Below are 26,467 nucleotides of genomic sequence, written 5' to 3' on the forward strand. Positions count from 1 at the left end.
CGTGTTGCAGTTGAGTAAGGATGGAAACGCATGAAGGTTAGAATAGTTTTGAAAAAAATCCTTGAAGTTATACGCTCAGAAGGTATACGAGTTGAGATTATTTTGCATGTGTTAAGTGTGGGATAGTGAGTGGACTAAAAAAGGATTCAAACTATTTGTTTACGGTCGGAAGAGCAAAAGAATTGTGGTAGATGAATTTGTTATCAAAACATGAGTGTTTAAAAAAGGTTTAAAATTCGATAAAGGGAATCAAAACTATTATAAATGAAAAAAGATTGTAGAGATATTTATGAGACCAAATTGGGATGCATGGATAACTTAAAAAAGCGTAGAAAAAATAATAATAAAGTGCATTTTTCGAGTTGATTGTACCTGATGTGATCCTCTAGATCCTCTACGAAGATTAAATGGTGAACCAGGTAATGAAAGTGAAGCCTAAAAAGTAATAGGTTTTCATCGGTTAGTGTGGCACTGTTGCATGGTAAATTGAGTACGTGTTAAATGTTTCTAATTCAATATAAAGCAACTCTTTAAGAATACATCTCATTCAACCGTTTATTTGTGTGTGGGTGTGGCATAAAGAGAGAATAAACTTTTCGTGTTTATTTTCCATTTTTCAATATTCCATATTGACTTTTATGAGAGCTGTAGCTGATATGACTGACTGTGAGCTTTACACGTATGCACAAATTGTATTATTCTTAACCTAAACATAACAGATTGCACATGAATAATATGAAGCCTGCACGAATAATTATTTTAAAAAAATGTATTAGATAGATGTAGCTAGTATCAACTGAACTGAAGGATAATGTTTCAAAATATTTCAAATGCTAAATAAACTCACGTTACATACGAACTCACGAAAACATAGCTTCATAACACTTCTCGGCTATGATAATCTGGCAAATATGATCTTTATTTGTTGTTTTGCTATGTAAACACAAACATTTTAATAAATTATTATACATACTTTTTTTCTTAAATTTTATATTTATTCATAATATTCTCTATCTGATAATAAGAGTAGTTGGTTGTTGAAGGCCAACAACACTAAAATAGTGACGCATTTCGACCATTCAATACTCAAATATTTTTACGATTATAAAGAACCGAGAAGGATATAAGTAAACTCAACCTGCAGAAACTTTATAATGAAGAATTTTTAATTTACAATTCCTAGAAAAAAATAATCAGATAAATTTGATAAAAAGCAACATAATTTGTCATAAATTTCTACCTGAAATTATAAATCCATAATTGAAAATCGTATTAAAATAAATATAAAAAATCCATCAAACCAAAGCGTTCAACCTACCTTCTGAACAGTGGCGACCCCCTGAGCAGTGGCCGATCGAAGATGAGCAGTTTCAAAATAATGTTGTTGTTGAATGTCGTGTGTTTTGAACGAAATTATGGGAGTGTGTAATGGTAATCGGAGAGTTATTTTTTTCGCGTAGCAGATGAGGGAAATGAGCATCATAAGGGAAGGAGAAAATACAGTAAATGGTAGTACTATGTTCAAATTGCTGTTGATCTCATCTTTCTTAATCATACACGATGGTTATTTTAGCATAGACGTCTACATCAAACGTCTAATTATCAGCAGTTCTGTGATGCAAAACTCCAAATAAGGAAAGTAGTGTAGAAGAACAACAGATGATCCTCATTTAATGCCTTTGATAAACGAACAAACTGATCAAAAGTGCTGTTTACAAGTAAACTACTTCCTTGAATATAATTGATTAGGAATGTTGTTTTATTTTAGAGTTTCATGTGAACGAAGTGAGCCTTATGAACATAATCCTCTAAACTCATGGATTGAAATGTGTTAACATAATTTCATAGTGTGTAGTACCAGCGCAGCCTACATTCCAATAAATGCAACATAGTGGCATTGTGAAATAATTCTTATCATTTAGTGGTTACTTGTGGCTTCTACTTCCTTGCGAGGAGAATGCATTTTATGTTCACTTTTTTTAAATCACTCCGTAGAGGATGCATTAGAGAGGATCATTGGAATGTTTATTTGTGTGGGCATTGACGAAGTGTGTAAATTGTAAGTGTGATGATTTGTATATTATATTATTGTTTATGTCAACCAAAAACTCGAAAGCATAATTGACATCGATTTAAAGAAAAACTAAGCAATTTAAACTACAAAAGATACATCTCAAAAATTAGTCATAGAAAAGTTAACAATATAACAATCTCAACCTAAAACGGAATAAATAGTAAAATAGCTAATTATAGAAGGATGCTATACATTTTGATCGAGTTACAAGGTTTAACAGATCAACTACAAGATCCAGCAACATTCCTTGTAAATCACACTTTCTTTCACGTCAGCAACAAAATTGAAGTTGTAACGTCAACAGCGTTATGTGTAAACATGAAGCCATAACTAGACACGGAGAGCGTAATCGATCATTGCCAAAAAGGAACATCAATCAATTTTGCTGCAGACGTGAAAGCAAGTGAGATTTATAAGGAAAGTTGCTGGATCTTGCAGTTGATCTGTCAAACCCTGTAAGACTTTTTAATCGCCCAACACGAAGAGCAGACGACATAGGGTCGGTAAACATCGATCGAAAAACATTAGTCATCAAATATGTATGTTTTTTTCCAGACTTCGAAAGTAAGCATTGCATCCTTCATAAAAAACTAAAGACTTTTTAAACTATTTGAAATCAATAACTGTGAATTGCCGATCTTCGTCCAGTGATATAAAAAAGGGGGAAGAAAGCAGCAGATGTGTATCTTGATGAATTAGCTTTAGAACTTCAAAAATAGATTTGTTGTGTACAATATGCTGAACTAAAAAATTATGTTATTGTAAATATTATGGTCGAATTAGGGGTGATCAAAAGTGTAATGTACGAGAATACGAGTGTTCTGCATTGACCATCAGGGAATCGTTAGTTCAACAGACAGACAGAGTAGAAGAGTATAGAATAATTGTGATGAAAGTGCGCCAAGCAATTATATATACTTACCGCGCTCACTTTACGGGCTTTTGCAGTGCCAGCTGCAGTAGCTGTTGGTGCGGTTGTTCTTGTGATTTCGCTCACCGACTCCAATCCTTCGCTTCTGATTGACATCTTCTCCTTGTTGTTGTCATCATTGCCTTTTTCCTGCCCCACAAACAGTTCGTAGCTGTGGCAGGAAAAGTCCGATGGGCTCTTAGCGATTTCTGGATTGGCTGCCGCAGCTGCAGCTGCTTGATGAGCTTCCAACTTAGCTGCTTTCGCTGCAGCTGCCTCTTCCGCTTCCTGCAGGCGATCGACGCAATATCGGTTTTTGAGTTGACAAGAAAAAATAATTATTAGGATTCGTTTTACATAAGCCACTCGAACATACGCGTTGGCAACATTAAATATTCAAACGAATGTACATAGTGCGTTTAAGTATGCGCTGAGGTATACTTAAAGCCCACGTAAGGTAGTATTTACTGGTTGGTGTTTTGTTGCACGAATTATCCGCAACATATGCCAAAACTGCCATACAAAATTATCACCCGCACACACAATAAATGCACAAACTTCCACAGAGTGTAAAGTGCACACGGATGTTCAGGAAGATTTAACCGAGCTATCAATAAACAGTAGAAGGAACGAACATCTCAATAAAAATGGAACAAAATAAAATGTATGTAAACGACAGCCTGGAATATTGCAATTTCATTACGAAGAGATCGGATAATTTAGATTTGAATGCGCATCGTGCTTTATCGTTTTTGTATGACAAAGTTAAACATATGCTATATAACGTATGGTAAATGTTTAGATTGGCAAAAACTACATTTTCAAATGATTCAGCTTTCATGATTTAATTAAATTCTCAAATTCTTTCATTTCATTCATTTATTAATTTAAAAAAAATGTTTTAGCCCGTGAAAAGGTGCAACTAAACCAGGGGTCGGCAAAGTGCGGCCCGCGGGCCAAATCCGGCCCGTCAAATGATTTTATCCGGTCCGTAAGAATATTTTAGTGCTTAATACGAAAAATCTATCCCAATTGTTATTGGATTTGCCAGGTTTGTTTTCTTCCCAAAAATGAAGATGAAAATTGTTCAACGAGGTGTTCCTGTTATATGTTTATCGATAACATTTTAAATACTTTATCTTTTCCCACTTTTTATGTAACTTTGCTATTTAGAAAGTTCCTCTCTCCATTACAAAGGGTTTGAAAACATTAAAGCATCTTTTAAAGTATCCCGCGCCTTCGGTTTCTCTTAAATCATCTGGCCCTTTTTGGAAAACGTGTGCCGATCCCTGAACTAAACTGTTGGTCCTCCTATGAATTGATGCGACATATTTTCCATAGTAAAAGTATTGCAGGAAGAAGGAAGTTTTAAAGCAATATTGTACAATTAATATATATGTACATAGATATAAATGACATTCACTATTAACAGTTTGGCTGCCAAAGTTCATAATATTTATTAAATCAACGGTTTCATTAAACCAACGGAAAAATGAAATCGTATATTCGCTTGTAATTTATAATTTTATGCTTGCTGAATTATTTTTTTGTGATGCACCATTTAAGAACTCATGGCAGCTGGCTATCAAAAACAAAAAAGGTAAAACAACGTGCTGGATGATGAATCACACAATTGATGTTTTTTCGTGATTAAATTATTAAGTTTGTCGAAGATTTGAATACAAATGTGTACACATTGAAAGCAGCCGGCATTTTGTGATCAATACACAGAACACAATCGAGAATAATAAAGCTAGTGATAGTTTATATATAAACTCACATTAAACAATATTTAACCAATGAAAGTGATGAATAAGAGCGAAGTATGGGACTAGGTTGTTAGGGTAGGTACATTTAAGAATTTATGTTACGATCAGTCAATGGTAAAGTTAAGCCGCTAATGAATAGCTGAGATAAAAGGAAGGCGCTAACTTCTGGCATACTTCAAAATAATTGCTGCCACATCAATAATTTATTGGGCGAACGCCTACCCTCACAACCTGATAGTTCTACCGTGATCAATACATGTTTGTAAATATCAAGTAATGAACGAAAAAGAACAACACATAACGCTTTGGAATTAGTTGATGAAATAAAGAATTGTCTATAGCGTTTGCGATTGTTTTGTTCTTTGAAATAATATTCTCACCCGCAGTGCTTCTTCCTCGGCGGCCTCTTCCTCTTCGGCCTTCTTCTGGAGTTCGTCGTACGACATGGCGACAATGGCCAAGATTAAATTTACAAGGTAAAACGAACCCAAGAAGATAATCACAATGAAGAAGAGCATGTGCCACGGTCCAGCTGATCGTAACACCTGTTTTGCACACCATCGAAGAAAAGGATTGAATTTTGTTTAGTAAGTATAACACCATTTCAAGTGATAAAATAATATGTTCGGTTACATGTAGAAAGATTGAATGACAAAAAAAAAGGAAAACCGATAGTGAAAAAATATATTTAGAGCAAGGAATGAGTCATAGGCTAAATGAACAGTTAGAGGAGGAAGGTGGTAAAATCTGTTTAGATAAAAGAGTGACTATTTCAAAGTTAATAATTTAAATGAGAGTCATGACGACTTAACGAAATCACGATGGTAATCAACTTATAATCAATGAGCGTGTAGTATCTAATCTAATTGCTAGAATGCAGTACGAACCAGTTGATATAAATTCTCCCAATAATCTTGAGTCATTAGACGAAAGGCAGACAAGAATGCCCATCCGAATGTATCAAAACTTGTATACCCGTAATTTGGATTTTTACCATAACCTTGTAAACAAATGTAGTCTTCATCACATTGTCTGGAACGGCAGTTAAGAGTAGTATATTCTTAATATATTTGCGGATTCTATCGATTCTTTCACATGTTTTTGTTCAAATGTTTCTTATACATATGTATACATTTACAACATATATACATTTACAACATTTGAACTTATCATAATTGCTTAACAGTACATACCCTGCGCCGGACGAATTTCCGCAAAGAGGAGGATCAATTAAATCGGGGTTTCGGTACCAATTGGCTGTACAAAGACACAATAAACCATACAATTTTTTATTTGAATCATAGGTTGTTATATACACGTTCTCAACAGCAGCATTATTCAGCAATAGCTCTAAAAGGACGAATCTGCTGAATGCAAATTCTGTGTCCAAATGTTCAACTTACTTTCATTGTTGTTGAAATTTTCCCAGTTCTCATCTGTCAAATTGCCCCATGAACCGTCTAATGGGAATTTCCTGATGCACTTCTGAGTAAGCACGCCCATGTAAATTTGTAAGCCCATCAAAGCAAACACGGACAACGAAAACATTGTTAAAATTATCACATCTCTGAGATTCTTTACGGATTCTATGACAGCTCCGACGATGGTTTTCAAACCTGCAAGTTGATAAAAAGTATGGTTAATAATCATGGGTCGATGGGATAAAACAAGTGTTGCACAGGGAATAAAAGAATGACATATCATGCTGGTATGCTACACACAAACAGTTCACTTGACGATTAAATCTTAAATGGTGCTATGTTGTTTCGTATGTATGAGGAATAGAAATCAAAAAGACTATTTCTGATTAACGTTTCTGATAAACAAATAAGGCTTTTCTTAAGATCCAAAGCTACATTTAAAACAAACAATTCTGATTTTTATGTTCGATCAGTTCCTAGAACCAACTTCACTATCCCTAGAAAGCTTTTGAGCGGTCATTTTGACCGCTCTTTTTATATTTGTTTTTTACTATATGTATTTTGACGTTTTCGGATTTCCTATGCACCTCTTCATCGTTCCCCAAGCTTGGTGTATAGCAAAAAAAAAGTCGAAATTAAGTTTTTCTCCACTTTAATTCATTAAAATATATAACGTAGATCCAGAAAAAAGTGGATCTAGAAGGCTAGTATGTTGAGCCACATTAAAAAAATAATATAATATTTTTGCGGTTACAAATGATGCCATAAGTTGGCCTCAAAAATAACGAAAATAACACCAATTCCCATACAAAAGTATCTCGCATAAAACTTCGAAATGCACGCGAAATAATGGAACGAAAAACAGCACGGAAACAACCTATGGAAAATTTCAAAATCCACATCTTTATAGACAATTTGGGGTGTCATTCGTTTTTTTTTTTTTTTTTGTGGCACGACATCCCCTAGTGGGACAAGGCCTCTCTCCGAAGAGAGTTTGTGTGACCGAAAGACGGTATATTATAGATCGGTGGTCAGCCGTTCGTAATACCGTAGGGTGCCAGACTCGAGATTCGATCCCACACCTGTGGCGTGGTGTTTCCTCGAGCTACCGTTGCGCCATGGGCATCCCCAACATTCGTTATATGACAATATTTTTTAAAAAGTTGCCTAAAAATAAGAATTTTCTTTTTTTTTCTTGGCGTAACGACCTTGTTGTTGGTCATGCCTGCCCGTAAGGGCTTACGAGACTTGTTTCCCGGTTGTACGTAGATAGTCAGTCCTCTCGTACAGGGGAAGGTTCGGTCTCGGCTGGTATTCGAACCCACGCCGTCGAGGTGGTGAGCCCCGACGCTCATGGGCCGATTTTCTAACCGGCGCTACCGCTCGGCTGTCGCGGACCCCATAGAATTTTTAGAGAATAAGAAATAAGAATTTTAGACAACACTTTTTTAAAAAATGACAAAGTTATAGCGAGTTAGAAATAGAGGTAAAAATTAACGCTAAAAAGCATACGGCAAGATTCCCAAGCTATGTATTCTAGCGTTAAAAGATATAATAAACAGTGTTCTAGAGAATAATTTATCTAGCTTATGATATGTGCTTGCATGCATGTATAATCTATCATACTAATTTGTATCATATTTTTCATGTTCAATTTTCAAATCAATTCACGTAGCTTCTTCGTTTTTATCGAATCTTTGATTAGTCGTCTTGTAAAATATTAATCTATGAGTTCAACTACAATTTAAATGACGCATTTGTTTTAGTCGAAATAAATTGCCACTAGCAACTGTTCTGTTTTTGTAGTGTACCATGTAGTTACAGGGCCCTGCAAGAAACCTTTACGTGCTTGGTAAAAAACGATTGCTGTCTTTGCTGCTAATATGGAGCGATTATTTAGTCAGATTCGTAGGTCAGATTCAAAAAGGAAAGCTTGTTACCACAACCACATAATATTGTAGGTTGACAGCATGAAATACTGTACGAATTACTTACCCGGAACGATGGCTACTGTCTTGAGAGCTCGTAATACCCTGAATGTTCTCAATGCAGCGAGATTACCCAAATCTATACCCATAGTTACATATCTGTTGTTTTCAGCAGCGGAGTAGTTCCCATACAATGGTATCAGCATTTGAATGAAATATCAAAAGATAAAAGCATGTTTTAATGATCTCAAATTTCTTCTTTATAAGCTTCCACTTTTAAGATGAAATTGACATACATGAATGCATGTCGTGTTTACTAGACAAATGAATGAATTGTATCTCTGTTTAGTTCGAACCTGTTGAACTGTGAATGTAGTTGATTTTATTTTTCCGCAATTGATTCGTTCAAGCTCTTAGGCAAAGATTTTTTCACTAGAGAAGTTCAACATTTAAGCGTAAACAAAAAGTTTCCTAAACAATTACATGAATTGAATAAACCACGTTTTGGGTTCATGGCAATATTGGTTCATGTCAAAAGTATAGAATACTGGTTCATGTTAAAAGATATGACTTGATAATTTGCGGTGTGTTTACAACAATTTTTTTCATGCAATTCACTGACAAATAGCAACAGTAGTATTCGAGCTGTTTTGATAAAAGTTTTACTCACACACATTGAATACTTAGTGAATGTCATCACCATTACCCTTAGCAATATTTCATTTTGGAAGCGTCGATGAATGATCAAAAACCATTTCGGGTATAAATATTCTTGTTCCTGTGCTTGTCTTGATGGAACAGCTATCGAAATATTTTTCGTTAAACAGAACCGGAAGCCATGTTAAGAGCTGTACATCGCCTATACGTAGGTTGCCTTTTAAGTTTTTACATTTTTTAAACAACACAAATGGCGCTCGTATGTCAAAACGTTCTGAGTACGTATAACCTCAAAAACGTCAAACTTTACGATAAAATTGTTAGTTGGTAGATTGCATCACCAGTTTTTCCAAATCCCGAAACTAAAAAGGCAACCCTCTTAGAGATAAAATTAATGCTACGAATCAAATAACGCTTATTCAGTAAAAGTTATTAGTTGTCTAAATCCTTGTGTATGTGTCTGTATCCAACCGTTATATGATAAGTTCTAAACTTAACGGTGTCTAAACTTTGATGAGTCATCCGCCATATAGTCCTGGATCTAGCACCAAATGTCTTCTTTTAATTCCCGTACGTAAAAAATTTACTGAGAGGTCAACGTTTTTCAACACCTGGAGAAGCGAAGATCTCTGAAAAAAGACTCGTGTCGATTGAAACTTTAAACATTTTTTTAACAACACAAATAGCGTTCGTATGCCAAAACGTTCTGAGAACGGATAACCTCAAAAACGTCATACTTTACGATAAAAATGGTTAATTAACAGATTGCATCAGCAGTTTTTCCAAATCCCGAAACTAAAAAGGCAACCCTCGTAGAGATAAAATTAATGCTAGGAATCAAATAACGCCTATTCAGTAAAAATTATTAGTTGTCTAAATCCTTGTGTATGTGTCTGTATCCAACCGTTATATGATAAGTTCTAAACTTAATGGTAAGAGTGCAGAAAGAAAAGTTATTGAATTTATTTATATTCAAAGTAACAATATTTTCATTATTTTGAATTGAACGTCGCAAAAATAAATCAACTACTTCACCCATTCATAACTCTCGCGTTTTAGAAACGGTATGTTAAAAAGAATTTAAATTAACATTCATAGGGTACTACACGCGTAGGGCAATTACCACATCTTATATGAATATATTTATAATTATTGCAACCATGATTGGGTATGGAGGTAGGGAAAATTAATATAATTTTCTTTTTACTCTATGTGTACGTGGATAGTCAGTCCTCTCGTACAGGGGAGGGTCCGGTCTCGGTTGGGACTCGAACCCACGCCGTCGAGGTGATGAGCCCCGGCGCTCATGGGCCGATTTTCTAACCGGCGCAACCGCTCGGCTGTCGCGGATCCCCATAATTCGTAAAATTAACAAATGGAAGTTTTGTAGCAATTTATTGTAAATCTGATACCATACCCTTTCATGATGGCCGTAAAAACAAATGTTTAAGATAGTTGACTGATATCTAGAGAATTAAAACTCACGCTAATGCTATTACTACGAAGTCCAACCAATTCCATGCATCTCTAAGATAAGTAAACGGTTGTAATATGAAACCTCGCGCCATCACTTTTACAGCTGATTCGAACGTGTAGATGCCGGTGAATATCACCCTGTGGTTATGAATAGTAACACAAGACAGGTTTATAAATAATTATTTTGACAGTTTTATAAATAATTATGATGAAACTATTCCTTTTGGTCGTTTTTAGATATTTCAGTACCACCATGAATAAAAAATATGACGTCTAGAGATGAACAATGGCCAAAATGTAGTGGAATTTTATCAACGGCATGTTAAATCCCCCATCCCATGAGGTTAGAGAATGGTTTTAGATACCGCCTAAGATATCAAATATTTTAAATATTCACCATTCCTGATTGAAGAACTTAAATAGGTAAACTATAATCAAATGTTTTGTTTGTATGGAATAATTCTATCAATATTTCACAATTCTCTTTAGAGTTACTTGAGAACAAATTGTCATTTTCTGATTATTCAATTAATTCCATTCCACATTTTACCTTAAAGATAAATCAGAAAAGATGTTAAAATTCAATAAGGCCTAATAACTAATGCTTCACTCTAGCGCTAATCAATCTCTAAGTAATTATGTTAAAGTATGCTACAATATGTCATATATAAACATGGTATGGTACGACAAAGATTAATCGAAAACCATACACCTAAAAAATATCGCATCAAACATAACTGATATTCGAAAAATACAGGAAATCATTAAATCATGGTAAATCATGACCTAATCACCTCGAAAAAAGAAATATTCATCATCCTGCAAATATCAACGCTCAAATTCTAGGGAAAGGATAGATTATGCAACATGGACAGTTAGTTTGAATTTTCTAGAATAATGTCTCTGCTATTGAATACTAACGATTGAAAGGGTCAGTTCTAATAGTATGAAGTGTAGATATTTAATACTTACTCAGTGGATTCAACTGTTGGCGTGGTAGGCATAATCATTAATATACAATTAACAAGAATGGTTGTTATTATAAAAAGTGAAAACAGCGGATGTACTAAAATATAAATAGCTACGCGGCGTATAGGGTTGAACGGATCAAGTACATATAATGCGTTTGTGGCGGAGAAACGAAAAATGTCTTTCCCTCTACTAACTACTACGAATGTCTGTGAAAGAGAACAAAAAGAAAATAATGTTAGAAACTTTGAAATTACAATAAAGAAATTGAAAACACGTTCAAATTTATTTATTATCTGTCTTAATTTGCCGTAATATTGCATGGAAAGGGGTGCACTACTTCTGGGTAGACTTGTGAACAAAATAAACAAACATGTAGTTCCTTACCCTTTGATTCGAATAAAAACTGTCGATATCCTCGAGAGGGGTGGAGGCCAATTCCGGAGGGAAGCTGCCCTGCATTCGAACTGGGACCGGCACTCCCTGTTCAAGTGTAGGGTCCGGTTGAGGGCCTTCATCCTCATCTTCGTCATCGTAACGTATCTGGGAATTTTAACGGCACGTTGTCGATCCCCGCAAAGTTCGTGGTTTTGGACAGCATGTTTAGGAGATTGATAAATTAGAGTGTCATTGGGATAGATGGTTTCGAAGAAGTCAAATAGGAAAAAAGAGAAAAAGAAAAATGTCTTATGTTATGAAATTGTAACACATTTCAATAACGTATATTTTGTTTGGTTCATTATGTTTCATAAATATATAAAAACATTAACCTATCACAAATAAAATATATTGAATATTTTCGGTATCATCGGTCTAAAAAGTGAGGTCTTGAAAGCCAAATCGAAGTATCATGCCATTAGACAAATCAATTAAATAGCAAACAAATATGCTTAAGCTTGGGTATAGAATAAACAAAAGTATTATTTATGCGATAAGCATAGCAACAGTACGTTGACTAACTTTTTTACAAGGTACACCTCCAACACTTTTTTACTTAAACATTGTATATATTCTCGCTTCCACAATGTGTAAAGGAAAATTCATAAATTACCATGATTATCACTGTATTAACAAACGTTTAGAATTTCTCGAAGACGAAAATACGGCTTACCTAAGATTCAATATGAAGAGTTGACTGGTATGTTTTACTTGATCTAGATTAATATCTTGTCAAAGCTTAAGGCATATCACCCTTAGTATCATGGTTTCGATCGAAATAGTTGTCAAAAAATGTGAAAAATATGTATGAGGTCCTTTTCGGACTATTCTCGATGATTTTCTTCAGTGGAAGACCGATTGGGCATACTTTTAATTTTAAAATATATTTTAAAGCGGGTTGCATAATAATCATAGTTTTATATTTGTTGTTGTATGAACAATGATATTTAGTAAATTTTGTAGTTTGTTTTAGTAAATTTGTCAGCCGAGTATCAATTGAATGCTAGCAATTTAGCCTCAAAATTCTCTAAAGTCACGCGTCATGTATCCAGACCAATGGTTTAGACCAAGCCTTTAATTGGGTAGAGGATGGTCGTAAATATGTACAAATAAAGTAAGTCAACACCTTTAGTGGACCGTTACGTAGAACAATGAATTCCCGTAACATGTACATTTATTTACGACTATTACATCATCATCATTTTGCTGAAACTTGTCAGTTATCGCCTAGGGACATATACGAGTATAACCATGATGCCCAACCCAAGCATAATACATTTGCACAGTAATCCGTCGCATTCCGTCTCTTTCTATACCATGGCAAGCAAGGTAGTTGCAAGTAATTATGAAACATGAACACCAGTTTCCAGAACTTATCCAGATTAAATATTGCTATTAACTATTAGCAAATTAACAAGCAACTCTCTTCGAAAGAGTTACTGTGACCAGAAGACGGTATATTATAAATCGGTAACCAGCCGTTCCTAATACCACAGAGTACCAGACACGAGATATTTTCAAGTTGTGGTTGTAGATGAATACTACATATCCGGCGTTCCTCCTGTACTAGGGAGATTTTACACAATGCTTAATATCTAACACAGTGTTGTATCGTAATAACTGCATTATTGTGAAGGTAAGGTGCAATGATTTAGCTTTCCAATAGCAAAATAAATCTGATTACGCTTGACCCGAATTACTTCCATTAGATTACTTCCGAAATATGAAATACTTCCATTAGATTTTTAAAATAGAAAATAGTAGTAAATTTTTAAAAGTTTTTTTCTAACTTTTCTATTCTAACAAAATAGTAGTAGTTTTGAAAAAGTATATAAAGAATAAATTCTCGCAGTTCTCAAACTCTAAAAGTACAGTAACATTTACAGTTGCCTATTAAAAATATAACTGTATCATTAACCGCTTAAACTGGTTGATAGAGGCACTTTCTAAACTAAATATTTAAATCCATTTTCTTATTCCTAATAAACGCTGGCTTACCACCGTACCAGGAAAATAGATCCCTATGCAGAATATGAAATTTTGACACCAGCAAGATTTTAAATCAGAATTGATCTCGCGTATGTTTTTTATCTGATAATTACATAAGATGCATCGATTTTATTGCCATTATATCAGCAATTGGTTATTCAGACATTCTGTTGACGAATGGTCTCGAAGACCAAACGAATGATTTATAAGAATTTATTACTTAAGCCGTAGGTATGGCATGTGCTCATTAGCGACCCTTCGGACAATATGATACAAATCATTGGAAATGGGATAACAACGGAGATGGATCTAGTAAGATGAAGATCGATCGGTGTCATCCAACCGTGAAAGTGGCTCACAAGTGGAGAAGATTCAAGCACTAGTAAAACTAAATATTGTCAAAGCATATATTTCAAACTTCTGGAGGCACTGACGTCACTATGTCAATAAGTGTTTCTACAGATTCAACTATTTAACCGTTTTTCAAAACTCATCGGTGTTTTCACCAATTATTTTCCAATGGTGTTCCGGTGTTTTTACCAATGTAAGCACTGTTAATACAATTCCATTGTTTTATAAAGCATAATTGCATACAATATACTATAATTGCAGAAAGGCTCGTTTAATTGACCCAACAAGATTATACTATCTTTTGCAATCCAATCCGTCCAATCATACATAATCATTATGGAAATAAAACACACACAACTGTGCGTAAGGAAAAAGCATGCTTGAAAGTATTTTTGTTCAAGGGGTAACAATTTGATAGTCGTAGCTATAGAAAGTTCTATGGAACATTCTAAATCCATGAAAATTTCAGCGATATTTTATTTCACATTACATATTTTATAAATAATTCTAAGCAAAATACACATTGAAAGCTAAGTTACATACGCGGAACCTTGAAAGCTTTTTTTTACAAGCACATTTAAGGTCTTCATGAAAGATGAGGAGTTCATTTTTAATTATATTAAAAATGCAGCCACTAGCAATTTATCGATATTGGCCGGAGCATGAGTTTTGGTAGCAGTACTTAAAAAGTCAATATACATTCGTCCCAGTATTTAATAAACAAAAAATACAGCGCGTACCACGTGTTGATCAAAATCTCTCGATGTGTTACAATCATTATTTATTGTAATTATATTTAACATGCCACTTCCTTGAAGCCATTTGCTATTATTTTAAATGAATTTAAATGAATTAATAATCCTAAAAATTTCTTGTTGTAGTACAAAATAGATACAATAACAGCCGACATGTTTTTCATATGACATCTGCAAACATCTGCAACTCATTCGTATTCTAAGTTTTTGAATGACTTGTCAAACATATAGCTGAAGGAAAGTTTTATGATCGTGTTACGCGCTGTATTTCATTAAGAAAATGGATTACATAATTAATAATTCTCCAATGAACGTGTAAGTTGTGTTAATGTTTATACACTGTGTTAAACACATCTTTCTTGTGCTTCTTTTAATTCTTTGCACTACGCGATGCGAATAATGAAAAGCTATAGTAAAATTGGAAACAAAAACCATAGTATAAGTGAAACATATGATGAAAAAAATAAATTTAAAAAAACTATAGAAAATTTTAGTTATTTTGCATCTATATATATCAAAGAATATATAGATTGACATACTATTATTCTTGCTTGCTTGAATAATGGATTTAGGAATCTTACTTCTTTTTTCTTTTTCTTCCGACCAAAATCACTCTGCAAAAGAGGTGATAGTTGATATACATTAGATATATTATCGAAATTATTCATATCTAGCAATGGCCTCTACGTTTGCTTTTAGGTGGCGTATTTGCAGTGATAATGGGGACAATGCTTTTGCTTGCGAATTTTGCTGGCGTGTTCGTGTTTCACGAGAGAGTCACTTAACAGCATAGGGGAATGAAACTTGTAAACTGTTGAAATAAGTTTAACCAATGTTGGTACATCATTAAACGAAACAGATCAAAATAATTGAAACAACTATTTTGATTGACTGTTCGATTCTCCAATTTAGTTTATCCTTTTTTACTGTTTGTTTTTTTTTTGCGAGTGAAGTATGAAGTCATTCATGTCGATGAAATATAATAATTATCCATTACAAATGAATGGAATACATACATTTGTATGGAATACAAGTAATGTTACCTGTAAATGACAAATAAAACGAAAAAAGGGAACTGTCATTAAATAACAACTTTTTCAATTGAATAAATCATGGGTGATTTTCATTGTCAATACGATTAATCAAATAATGTTTTAAAATAAGTTGTGTGGAGACAATTAAAAATAAATAGATCAATTTTTATTCTAGCATTTAAAGCACGTAACTATAGTGGTGAAGCCATAAAAATGTTTATGACTGAATCTAGAACAGGAGCATTTATTAGTTGAAACGGTTTGCAACTTGACAGAACATTTGTTTGCGATTTAAGATAAAGCCTATTTTTTCACAGGAAAAACACACTGGTTAATTGAAGAGTTCATGCAATCCGAGTTTATTAATCAAACAGGAGTATGTTTTTTCGAAAATTAAAAAAACTCTGCGTGGTAGTGTGTTACCTTACAGATATATTACTATTTTTGAAGTAATATAACACTATTTCCAATAATAGAGCTGAAATCTGCTTGAAACTAACACTATTATTTTAGTTGGAAGATGTTGTAGTATATTAAAATTCCTGCGTGTATCATCATGGTTAAAAATATTAAATACAAAACTGACTCGTAGTTTTTGTACAACGTATTTGGATAACATTTTTGAAGTAGAATTAGGTTTATAAAAATAGCAAACATACCAAATAGATTTTGATGTAACTACAAAAACCAACAAAAATATAAATTCCCACGAGAGATAGACGTAAGAATATATTATATACACACAATAAGAAGTAGCGAGGTTATTACAGCTTAAATGCGTTCGAAATTTTACAATTTTTATGACAAATAGATGTTCACATCACAATTGAAACTATATTTAGATGACAGTTATACGACATTGATGACAATCATAAAACATGAGCGATTTTCACATTCAAAGTAGAGTTGGCATAAATCTGGATATATGAGTTTTTAAAAGGTTGATAAAAGCAGGAGAACGATTAAAATAATAACAGGTCGAACCTAAGAAATATCCCTGAGGTGAAAGTTATTCACTTGGGAAGATGAATGAAAAAAGCGTTTTCAAAGCAGGACGCATTTTAAGCAAAGTAAATAAGCATTTACCTCCCCCTCGGCTCGTTTTCTTTCCAATTCTCGCTGTTTTGCTTCTTCATCGGCAATACGCGCTTCAATAGCTTGTAATGATTCACGGGTGAAAGGACGGAACAAACTACGTTCTTCCTCAGATATCGAATCGGAGTCTTCGGTCATTGTCTATATGGCCAACAATGAGAGCCTCAGATGTCCAAGGCCTGCAAAAGTTACCCAATAGAATAGCAGATTTGGAAAACTAGTTTATCTTATCGTAGGCATATTGTAAAAGAAGTAAAAATTATAGTTCCGTTCAAAAGATTTAGCTTTTACAAAATTCTTCCAAAACTGTACATGTACTCTGTTCTTGCTTACTTACATGAGGCTCATGAATTTTATCCACAGATCACAGTTGTATATTTTTCGCCATGTTTTAAATGACGCGTCTAATTCCTTGGACCAAATTCTGCGAAATAGAATATAAAACACCACAGTAAATCAGATTGTTCTTTTTGGAAAATGTGGATTTTATAATTTTTCGTTTATTATTGCAATGATTTCCATCGACTTATATAATATAAAAATTTGCTTTCTTAACGGTTTAAAATGATTCTCGGTATTATGTTTATGAATATCGCATAGGATTTCATGATATGTAAGTAAAGCTAGACTACAACCCAATTCAAAGGAACATTGATAGATAGTAGGTTTCCCAAAATATTGGCGTATATTATCAAGTTGAAATCAACACTGTCTGGATAATCGCGTAAGCGTTTTTATTAAAACGATGTATTTCACCATAAAATGGCTCCTCGTGTCAACAGAAAGAGTTTCTTGAAAGGATCAATGATGATAAAAATACCATATAGCTTCTTCTTCTTGGCGTAACGAGCTCTTGGTCATGTCTGCCCGTTAAGGGAAACTTGACTTGTTTCCCTGTTGTACGTGGATAGTCAATCCTCTCGTACCGTATCCTCGTCAATCCCCGGACCCCAAATATAGCACTTAGGGTAAAATGAGAAATCTTGTAATTCATTGAAAAATAAAAAATCAAAAGATTTAATCGTTTGAAGATTCGAGAAGAAAAGAAGATGATAGTAGTTTGAAATACTGTAAAATTATTAATGATAATAAACTGACACAATTCATAACTATTCATTGCAGTCGCCAAAAATGGTTGATTTTGTATAACACATCATTATCATAAATGTAGTGGCTGTATAATGTTTATAAGTGCAAATTTTGTATAACAGACAAGAACCTTCATCGCATTCTTCAAGATATGTTAAATAGAAAAAAAGGACTATCGCCAATAATTTTTATGTAACACTAAACTTCAATGGTAGACGCTATGCAATTTGAAGGGCATAAATACACACCAGTGATATTAGTACATAGTAATTCAAGTTAAAAATTCATAGATTCAGAAACTAAAATGATGTTCAAGACACTGTCGTGATCTCCATCATTTCTCTATATACAGTCAGCCGCAATATTGATCATACGCAATATTGGTTCGTTAGAAAATCGGTTCTGAAATTGGCATGTCAAAATATAAAATTTACACTCAGACAAGAAAATGAAAGTAAAGGAAGGAACAAATACAACAAAGATGGCCATAAAATGCTTGGATTGGCCAGAAAAGGTTGTTGGTCTAACACAGAACAACCACGAGTAAAGTTTAGGATAAACGCAGAAGCATAAAAACAGCGATTATCGCTGTCGTTGCACCAATGCAAACTCGCATGTAGATTACGGTAAAGGAGACGATTGTTACTTTCGGTATCAAGTACAATCGTGGACCAAAATACACATGACTTCCCGGATACGATTCATCGAGAACGAGATGTGTAAGCATGCGTGCAACGACAGCGCTAAACGTATGGCGCGGCAAACATTAATAATTAAATCAAAACATGGCATGCTCAAGCGTGGGAGCAAAAGACAGGGAAAGCAAGATCGCTTAAGGCCACAAAGCCGAGACGCCACGTATGCGTACGCGAAACAAATTCCACATAACCAAAATCCAACGATAAAACATTGTAGAAAGAATCGCGAGCGGGCGCGATCTAACAATGTTTTAACAAGTACAAAATCCAGATAACCGAATTCCAATGATACAACATTATAGGAAGAACGAACAATCATGCGAAGCAAGAACGCATTGATAAACAATCTTCAGTTGTTTACTCGATCAACATAATGGTCCAAGTGCGTGACCAAATCATGCGAAAGTCAGTGAGTCAGACCAAAGCATACGCATCTAAACCAAAACAACAACATTTCAACAGAAACCCGGGAATATGTTCGAACGAACATGAATGAACAAGTTGGAACAGGAATTTACGTTAATCTAACGCAACTGCAAACAAATCTGGATTCTGGAGCGAGATCTTTTATCTCGCTCGCGCTCTTCAGTTCATCGAAACCTTTTAGGTATATAAGACCGAGAAATTTGGAATAAAATCAGACTTTCATGGGAATCCATCCGAGGCGGTCACCTTGACCGTCTCGGTACGAGACTCGTGGATGTTCTCATCATCTCAACCTCGACACTTGCGAGGAAAGGAAGTTCAGTCTAATAATTTTTTACCTTTTCAGCAACCTTACCCTAAGGACTTAGGAAATTTTGAGAGCGTCCCCTCCAGCGTCGGCATAGTCACGGCACGGACCAAACTCTCAGGAAATCCACAAGTTCAATTCCCTCCTTACCCCAAGGGCTTAGGAAATTTCGAGAGCGTCTCCTCCGGCGTCGGCATAGTCACGGCACGGACCAAACTCTCGGAAAATCCGCAAGTCTAATTCCAACCCGGTTGTGATTTCTCCGTTGTCGGCGTAGTCACGGCGCGGACCGATCGTACCGAATCAACCTTCCTATCCCAGTCCAAAGGACTCAGGAAAATTCGAGAGCGTCATAGTCACGGCACGGACCAAACTCTCGGAAGATCCGAAGTTCTATCCCATCCTCGGTCGCGATTTCTCCGTTGTCGGCGTAGTCACGGCGCGGACCGATCGTACCGAAAGCCAGCTTCCTAAACCTATCCGAAAGACTTAACGATAATTCGTTGGAATCTCTCTCCGTTGGTGGCATAGTCACGTCGCGGACCGAATTCTCGGTTATCGTCAAGTCCAGGTTTTAGCATCACACGTCGTTTTCTCCGGTGTCGGCATAGTCACGGCCCGGACCGAACACGTTGATACTAAAGCCGAAGGAGTCAAGTGCACAGTAAAAGGTGTTCGCGTTGGAGACGACTGACGCACACGGTCAAGCTACCTTCGCGCTTGATCGGACAATTCCACGTCGTTACATAAATTTATCAGACAACACTAATATACACTTTTTTTTACCTAACCTAAGTCTATATTTTTTATGGTAAAATATAAAATGGAAAAAGGGCCTTTTTCATCTACGCAAAATTGAGCGATTTATGTATTACATAATCTAAGGACCAAATTGGGAACAAAATGAAAAAACGCATTTAGTTATTATTTTGTATGACTATCTTTGGGACCTTTGCTGCCTTGCAACCATTTCGTAAACGACTCCACTATTTTTTGGCCACTAACGAATGCATACTATTTCATGTAGGGGTGGATGGGGTAATACGCACCCCTCAAGGAAAAATGTAAATATTTAACAACTTGGCTCTTGATTGTTCATTTTATCACTGAATTGGATTCGGTAATGTTCAAACTAGTTACCAGTTCAGGAATGTTTGCTTTTTTGCTAAGAAAAACGTATTTTTTCAGTTTTAAAAAAGTTCAATTTTTGATCGATCTGTATTGAGGCAAAACGCACCTTTGCTAGGGGTAATACGCACCACAACAAAGGGGCAATACGCACCACAACAAAGGGACAATACGCCCCACAACAAAGGGACAATACGCCCCTCAACAAAGGGACAATACGCACCATAACAAAGGGGCAATACGCATCTCAACAAAGAGGCAACATGCACCGTCAAATAAAAATACAATTCACTCTTCAGAAAAACGCTGGAGCATATTGCCCCCATTCATAGTTGAACACATTTTCAACTAAAACATAAGTAAACCTGCATACTTACCGAAATTTTCATGAACACTGCACACAAGCACTGATTCTCAATTCATCAAATGTCGTATTCCTCGTGGGTAACTATCGGTGTTTGCACTTAATATTCCTTAGCGGAATGGTACGTCAAATTATAACAATTTGTCTGAGCTGAGAATGATTTTGTTCTGCGTTTATTTCGCGTTTCTGTTGATGCAGAGCTGTCAAACTCACAGAGTGACCATATTTTAGTTTGAGCTTACAGGGTGACTACTTTTTACGCGTCCAAAACACGTTTTTCCAGAGAAATTTTAAAGGGTGCGTATTACACCAGCCACCCCTACCCTGCATCGCGGATTTCAGTCCTATTTTGTACTTAGGTGTTGGTCAATCGTTGTTTTTCAACTGGCGCATTAATCGGCACCCTGAATGTGTCATGGGATTGTGGTCCATTGATCTAGGAAAGTGTTTTAAGTGAATAAAGCACTTAATAAAGTACCAGTGGGTTCGAATCCCAACCGAGACCGGACCCTCCCCTGTACGAGAGGACTGACTATCCACGTACAACAGGGAAAACAAGTCTCGTAAGCCCTTAACGGGCAGGCATGACCAAGATGTCGTTACGCCAAGAAGAAGAAGAAAGTACCAGTACCGCACGACGTACCAAGTAAGCTACCACATCATCTGCTTATATTATGACTCGAATAGATCGACTGAAAACTAATCGACGAACAAACGAAACGATTTTATCTAAACTCTTTGGACGTCACAACATACTTCATTTGGTTTGCTTCAATTGTCAGTTTGATATATCCTAAAGTTCAAGAATGCATATTATAGCCTTATCACACTGTTCACCAATGGTGGCTTTGCAAAGCCACCGAACTGTCAAAATTTGGTTTTGGCATCCAGTTTGACATAATGGTGCCTCTTGGTAGTGTGATAAGGCAGGCCACCTGGGAGTGGGAGTTTATATAATTCACTTTCGGTTCTTGCGGTTTTCGGCAGTTTAAGATCAAAATATCGAAATTTTATAATCTTATCATGCTTATAATTAATTATTAATAAAATTAAAAAACATGAATCACTTTCAAATCAAGCTTAACATGCCAGATACACCAAACTCCACACAATGACAGCTCGGTGATACAGGTAAGCTCATTCACCAACGGACCCCCAGCAACTCCAATGTCATTCGTTTTCGATGGTCGTTTGACAATCCAGTGCTTTTTCCATGCCACCATTGGTGACCAGTGTGATAAGGCCATTATGCTCAGTAAAGACGGCGGTGTATGCTCAATTTTGCGTCGCTAAAACCTGCCTGTTTTTACAAAATATTGTTTTATAAGAAACAGGAACAAGTAGTAACAATGCAATTTGTACTATTATTGTGTTCAATAAACAAGCTACAAAAGTAAATTTAAAAGACAGCATGTTATCAATGTTTCTTTGAGTTATGATAGAAAAACCAATTCTCCCTTAGATGTATGCTCAATTTTGCGGCCGACTGTATATATTTTAACTTCCAAATTCGGCTATTCTATTTCCTTGCTTAGCTTCGTTTTCTTCATCCTGTCTCCAGCCACTCTGGTCAAGATCAATCACAAGACTGTCTAATTTAGGCAGCGCTCTGTCAGTGGAATCATGTGGAGGTGCTCTGTCAACCTGTGGCAGTTCTTCACAATTCGCAGAGCACCCTTCGAACAGTGTCGTGTTTGTCTGGTTTGTTGGGCTGTTCACAGAGCGCTCCCTTAATCGATCTCACTTCAATCTACTTTTCTTTGCGTTGAATTATTTCAGTTCTAGTAGGCCATAGCTCGTACGATTTTCATTTTCACTAACTCAGCTCAATCCTTACAGTCACATTATGATTAACAAAGTGGCTACACAATTTTACTCATCATCTTTTTTCTGGTCTTTCTTCATCTCTGCCAGTAGATTATAATTCTAATATATTATACGAATTTTACTCAACACAAGATTGAAACAGATTGGATTCTTCTTAAAACTTAAAAAATTATCAAAAGATTTTTATTTAACCTAACAGTTGCAGACAAGTAACTAGTAAACCGACTTAATGTATGGTACGGTCATTTGTTTCCAAGGCGACGCATTCCGCAATATTTTCAATCTCTGTAGCATGACGTCAGGTCAAACATGCGCATTCGTTTACTGAAAATATCCCGGCTTTACTATTAATCTTCCTACAATGACCCTGCTATGTTATTACCCTTCAGAACACAAACTTCTATCTTTCAGGGAATACGCAAGTTGTCATCTGCAATTACACTTTTTTTTTTCTAAAGTACAGGCCGGTCATGAAAGTCACAGTATAATCATGAACACTACCTAATTACTGAAGAAAAGCATTCTGCCAACTCTTGTGCGTTGGCTCCTATATTCTACTGTCATAGCCGCTTGTGGACATGTCAGTCCCTGAGCCTAACTAATAGTCTGATTATTTTTAAACTTTTTTAATACCTGAATAGAGTGTCAAATTAGAGTTTTAAATTTAGTTAATTTCCCATTTGAAATGCAAGACATTATACTAAACTTTGTTTTTTGAAGTAAAATTTTGTTGTCACATTGTTTAAAACTTTGAAGAAAGTCTGGTTAGAACATAACATCCATAAAATAATTAAACATGTAGTTACCCAGCTCTAAAACACAGCCGCTAAACAACTATGTTTCGTAAAAGTTATCAAGTTCTGAAAAATGCATCTTTGACATTAATATCTATGCATTTGTTTTAAAGGACGATAGCATTGGGCCTAAAAGTGCTTTATTTTGATTTACGTATTTCTTACTGACTTTCGCAATAAAGTATTGTTATAGTACAATATAGCAATTCACTTGTGTGAAAAAGATGGTTCACGGCAGTACCCCTATTGAGTTTGGCTACTGAACCAAACAAATATATGTTTATGATAATCAGCTGTGACTATACTTAACATTGACATATATATGTAAAGACGTAACCACACGTCCCGTTAGGAAAGCCTAAACTTTTCACATACGTGTATAGGTCTATTACTCTGTTACTTACTCTGTTGTTACTCTGGAAAAATCTGTTTTACCATTGTTGAAAATCATATGAAAACACCCTCGAATGGAAATGAAAGTGTCGTAATACGCATGCGTATCGTCGAAGGAAATGTCATAAACATAAACACGTAGCACCACTACAATGAAAGAATCATCCTAAACAAGCTATAAGGCTATGGTCAATGTGTGTGTTTACAAGTTGAGTTCAGCAAGTAATAAGGTTTTCATTGCCGTGAAGAAATGAAAAGAATTTTCTGGAAACATCTTCTTCTTCTTCTTCTTCTTGGCGTAACGACCTTGTTGGTCATGCCTGCCCCGTTTAGGGTTTATGAGACTTTTTTTTACCCTATGTGTACGTGGATAATCAGTCCTCTCGTACAGGGGAGGGTCCGGTCTCGGTTGGGATTCGAACCCACGCCGTCGAGGTGGTGAGCCCCGGCGCACATGGGTCGATTTTCTAACCGGCACTACCGCTCGGCTGTCGCGGACCGCCTGGATATATATAAATTGTAAAAATATTACGTATGATTAAGTGGTTTTGTTAACAAGACGTTACATTTGCTACAACACTTAGTATTAAAAAACAAATATACGTTTATACAATAATCGTTAAAGCAATAAACAAAAGTAAAGTTTGTTTGTATCAAAGGATGGAAAACGAATGAACTATAGCAGATTTTGGCAAAGTCCGGCCTGCGGGCCAATCTCCCGCGGTTTCGGTTTCATTCCATCCAGCCCTATTAAGAAATGTATGCCGACCCCTAAACTGTATGATTGAAGCGATTATTAAAACTAACACATACATCACCATCTTTCGCTGCGTTTATATTACTAAAACAAATGCATTATCTAATGATGATGCAATCTGCATCATCATTAAAACAAATTCGTAACTATTTATCATTTCAGTTGAACCAATAACATTAACAGCTTAGTTTAAACTCCTTTGGGGTCCGAGCTTGCGCATAATCCGTTGCGAACACTTCGTATAAGTTTTGGAGCACTTCCTGCAAGCATAAGTTCGAAATCGAAACAGGACTATTAACGTGTACAGAAAGTACAACTTGCCCCATCATAGATAGGCAAGATCCCGCTTGGCAAAGAAGAAGAAAACGAAATTCGTTGATGTCTATTACCAGGGGAATCACTTCCAAACAGTGCGTGACATTCGTTCCGCACACCTTCTATAAAATACTAAAATTTATTCAGCAAGCAAATTAAAAGTTTTTGCATGCTGTAGACGCACTTTTGCAGTACGATACTTCGCGATAATACAATAAAATGAAACGGGCCAAAATTGGCAAAGAAAAGGAAGCTATGTTTCTTCCAATGTTTAAGAAAATACAATAAGTCTAACAAAATGTGGCAATACAATTTGTATAAAACGTGGCAAAGTATTTACGTGGCAATGCGCTTATTCACCAAAGAAAACGGTATTCACTTTGATGAACGTCACCACTAAACGACCATATGAAAAGCATGGCGATTATCAACTGTACGATATCCTTACTTTACAAATTCAGAGAGTTTATAAAAATTATATCATTTTAAGCAAACGCTTACAAGTACCGTATGCATGATAATGTTTGCACCATCTTACTAATATGGTTCCCTTTCCATCCACATAATCCTTAACTCGTACCTAAACAGGTTGTGAATGAAAAATCTTGTTTTACTTAGTTTAGCACTTGCGCCATGACCAAGTAGCACCAGTGGACCGTGAGAAAGGTCTTGGACAGGGATAAGGTTGGATAACTATCCTCGAAGGTATCTACTTGACCTCGAAACGCACCCAAAACTATAGGCAGGAACATCTTAAGTTCTGGTTGAAAGATATGTGGCCACCATGCTGGATGCCGGGCTACTCAATATGGCGCTTTATGAAGGTCAAGGCTTACTCTAAACGCCACCCAAGTATGACAAGTCTCCTGAAAACATTGACCAGTTTTTGGAGAGAATTAGATCTAACTTACATTTTTAGGACCTGCAGTGCGTTCCGAAAGCGCATAGAGACTATAATGGCCACAAATGGCAAATCAAATGATGGTTTACATGCTTAACAACATTGACTTACACGTCTCTTTAAAATAAATGAAAAACCTACATCCTAAAATGTTTGATTATATTTCAAATCTTGTTATTGCAAAATAACGCAACCTTATCACGCGTACGGTAAATACTTGAGTTTAACAATGGCATAACACTGTGGCCATTCTATACAAATAAAGATTAAGAAACAATAGTGATTTCCTCAAAGAATAACAAATTTGCATCGAAACTGATCAAATCGAAACAATTGTTAACTAAGGCTTGGTTCATTTAGAAATGGGGCACCTTGTATTGCGTGTATCTTTTACACCATTAATTCAATTGAAAAAATTTGTTTGAATGAATCGTAGGTTTTGATTTAATGTATTTAAAACAAATATTTAAAAAAATTACGCTCTGGTTTTACGTAGAAATTCTCGAACGTTTTTGTTGATACCGCCTATCAACCGGCGCACAGCTGCTTCAGTCACTGTTCTGGTCAGTAAATTCCACCAATTCTTCATTTGTTTTAATCCT

At 35.5% G+C, this 26,467-nt stretch overlaps 2 protein-coding genes across 2 annotated transcripts in view; one reads left to right on the top strand and one right to left on the bottom strand.

Annotated features, from left to right (window-relative positions):
- LOC131262496 (sodium channel protein para) overlaps window positions 1-26,467 on the bottom strand; it is a 57,225-nt gene that overhangs the window by 23,399 nt on the left and 7,359 nt on the right. The window contains exons 4-17 of the mRNA XM_058264512.1: window positions 17,204-17,290; window positions 16,858-17,045; window positions 15,319-15,351; window positions 11,592-11,747; window positions 11,208-11,413; window positions 10,245-10,373; window positions 8,170-8,261; window positions 6,157-6,369; window positions 5,947-6,010; window positions 5,641-5,785; window positions 5,134-5,298; window positions 2,997-3,272; window positions 1,319-1,339; window positions 373-435 (exon numbers count right to left, since the gene is read on the bottom strand). Of these exons, the coding sequence (XP_058120495.1) occupies window positions 373-435; window positions 1,319-1,339; window positions 2,997-3,272; window positions 5,134-5,298; window positions 5,641-5,785; window positions 5,947-6,010; window positions 6,157-6,369; window positions 8,170-8,261; window positions 10,245-10,373; window positions 11,208-11,413; window positions 11,592-11,747; window positions 15,319-15,351; window positions 16,858-17,004 (1,710 nt within the window). The 5' untranslated portion in view covers window positions 17,005-17,045; window positions 17,204-17,290. The remainder of the gene's footprint in view (window positions 1-372; window positions 436-1,318; window positions 1,340-2,996; window positions 3,273-5,133; window positions 5,299-5,640; window positions 5,786-5,946; window positions 6,011-6,156; window positions 6,370-8,169; window positions 8,262-10,244; window positions 10,374-11,207; window positions 11,414-11,591; window positions 11,748-15,318; window positions 15,352-16,857; window positions 17,046-17,203; window positions 17,291-26,467) is intronic.
- Window positions 18,638-26,467, top strand: part of LOC131264470 (uncharacterized) — a 35,637-nt gene continuing 27,807 nt past the window's right edge. Inside the window, exon 1 of the mRNA XM_058266769.1 lies at window positions 18,638-18,674. Within this exon, the coding sequence (XP_058122752.1) occupies window positions 18,638-18,674 (37 nt within the window). The remainder of the gene's footprint in view (window positions 18,675-26,467) is intronic.

The sequence above is a fragment of the Anopheles coustani genome, chromosome 2, assembly GCF_943734705.1.
Source record: "Anopheles coustani chromosome 2, idAnoCousDA_361_x.2, whole genome shotgun sequence".
Lineage (NCBI taxonomy): Eukaryota > Metazoa > Arthropoda > Insecta > Diptera > Culicidae > Anopheles > Anopheles coustani.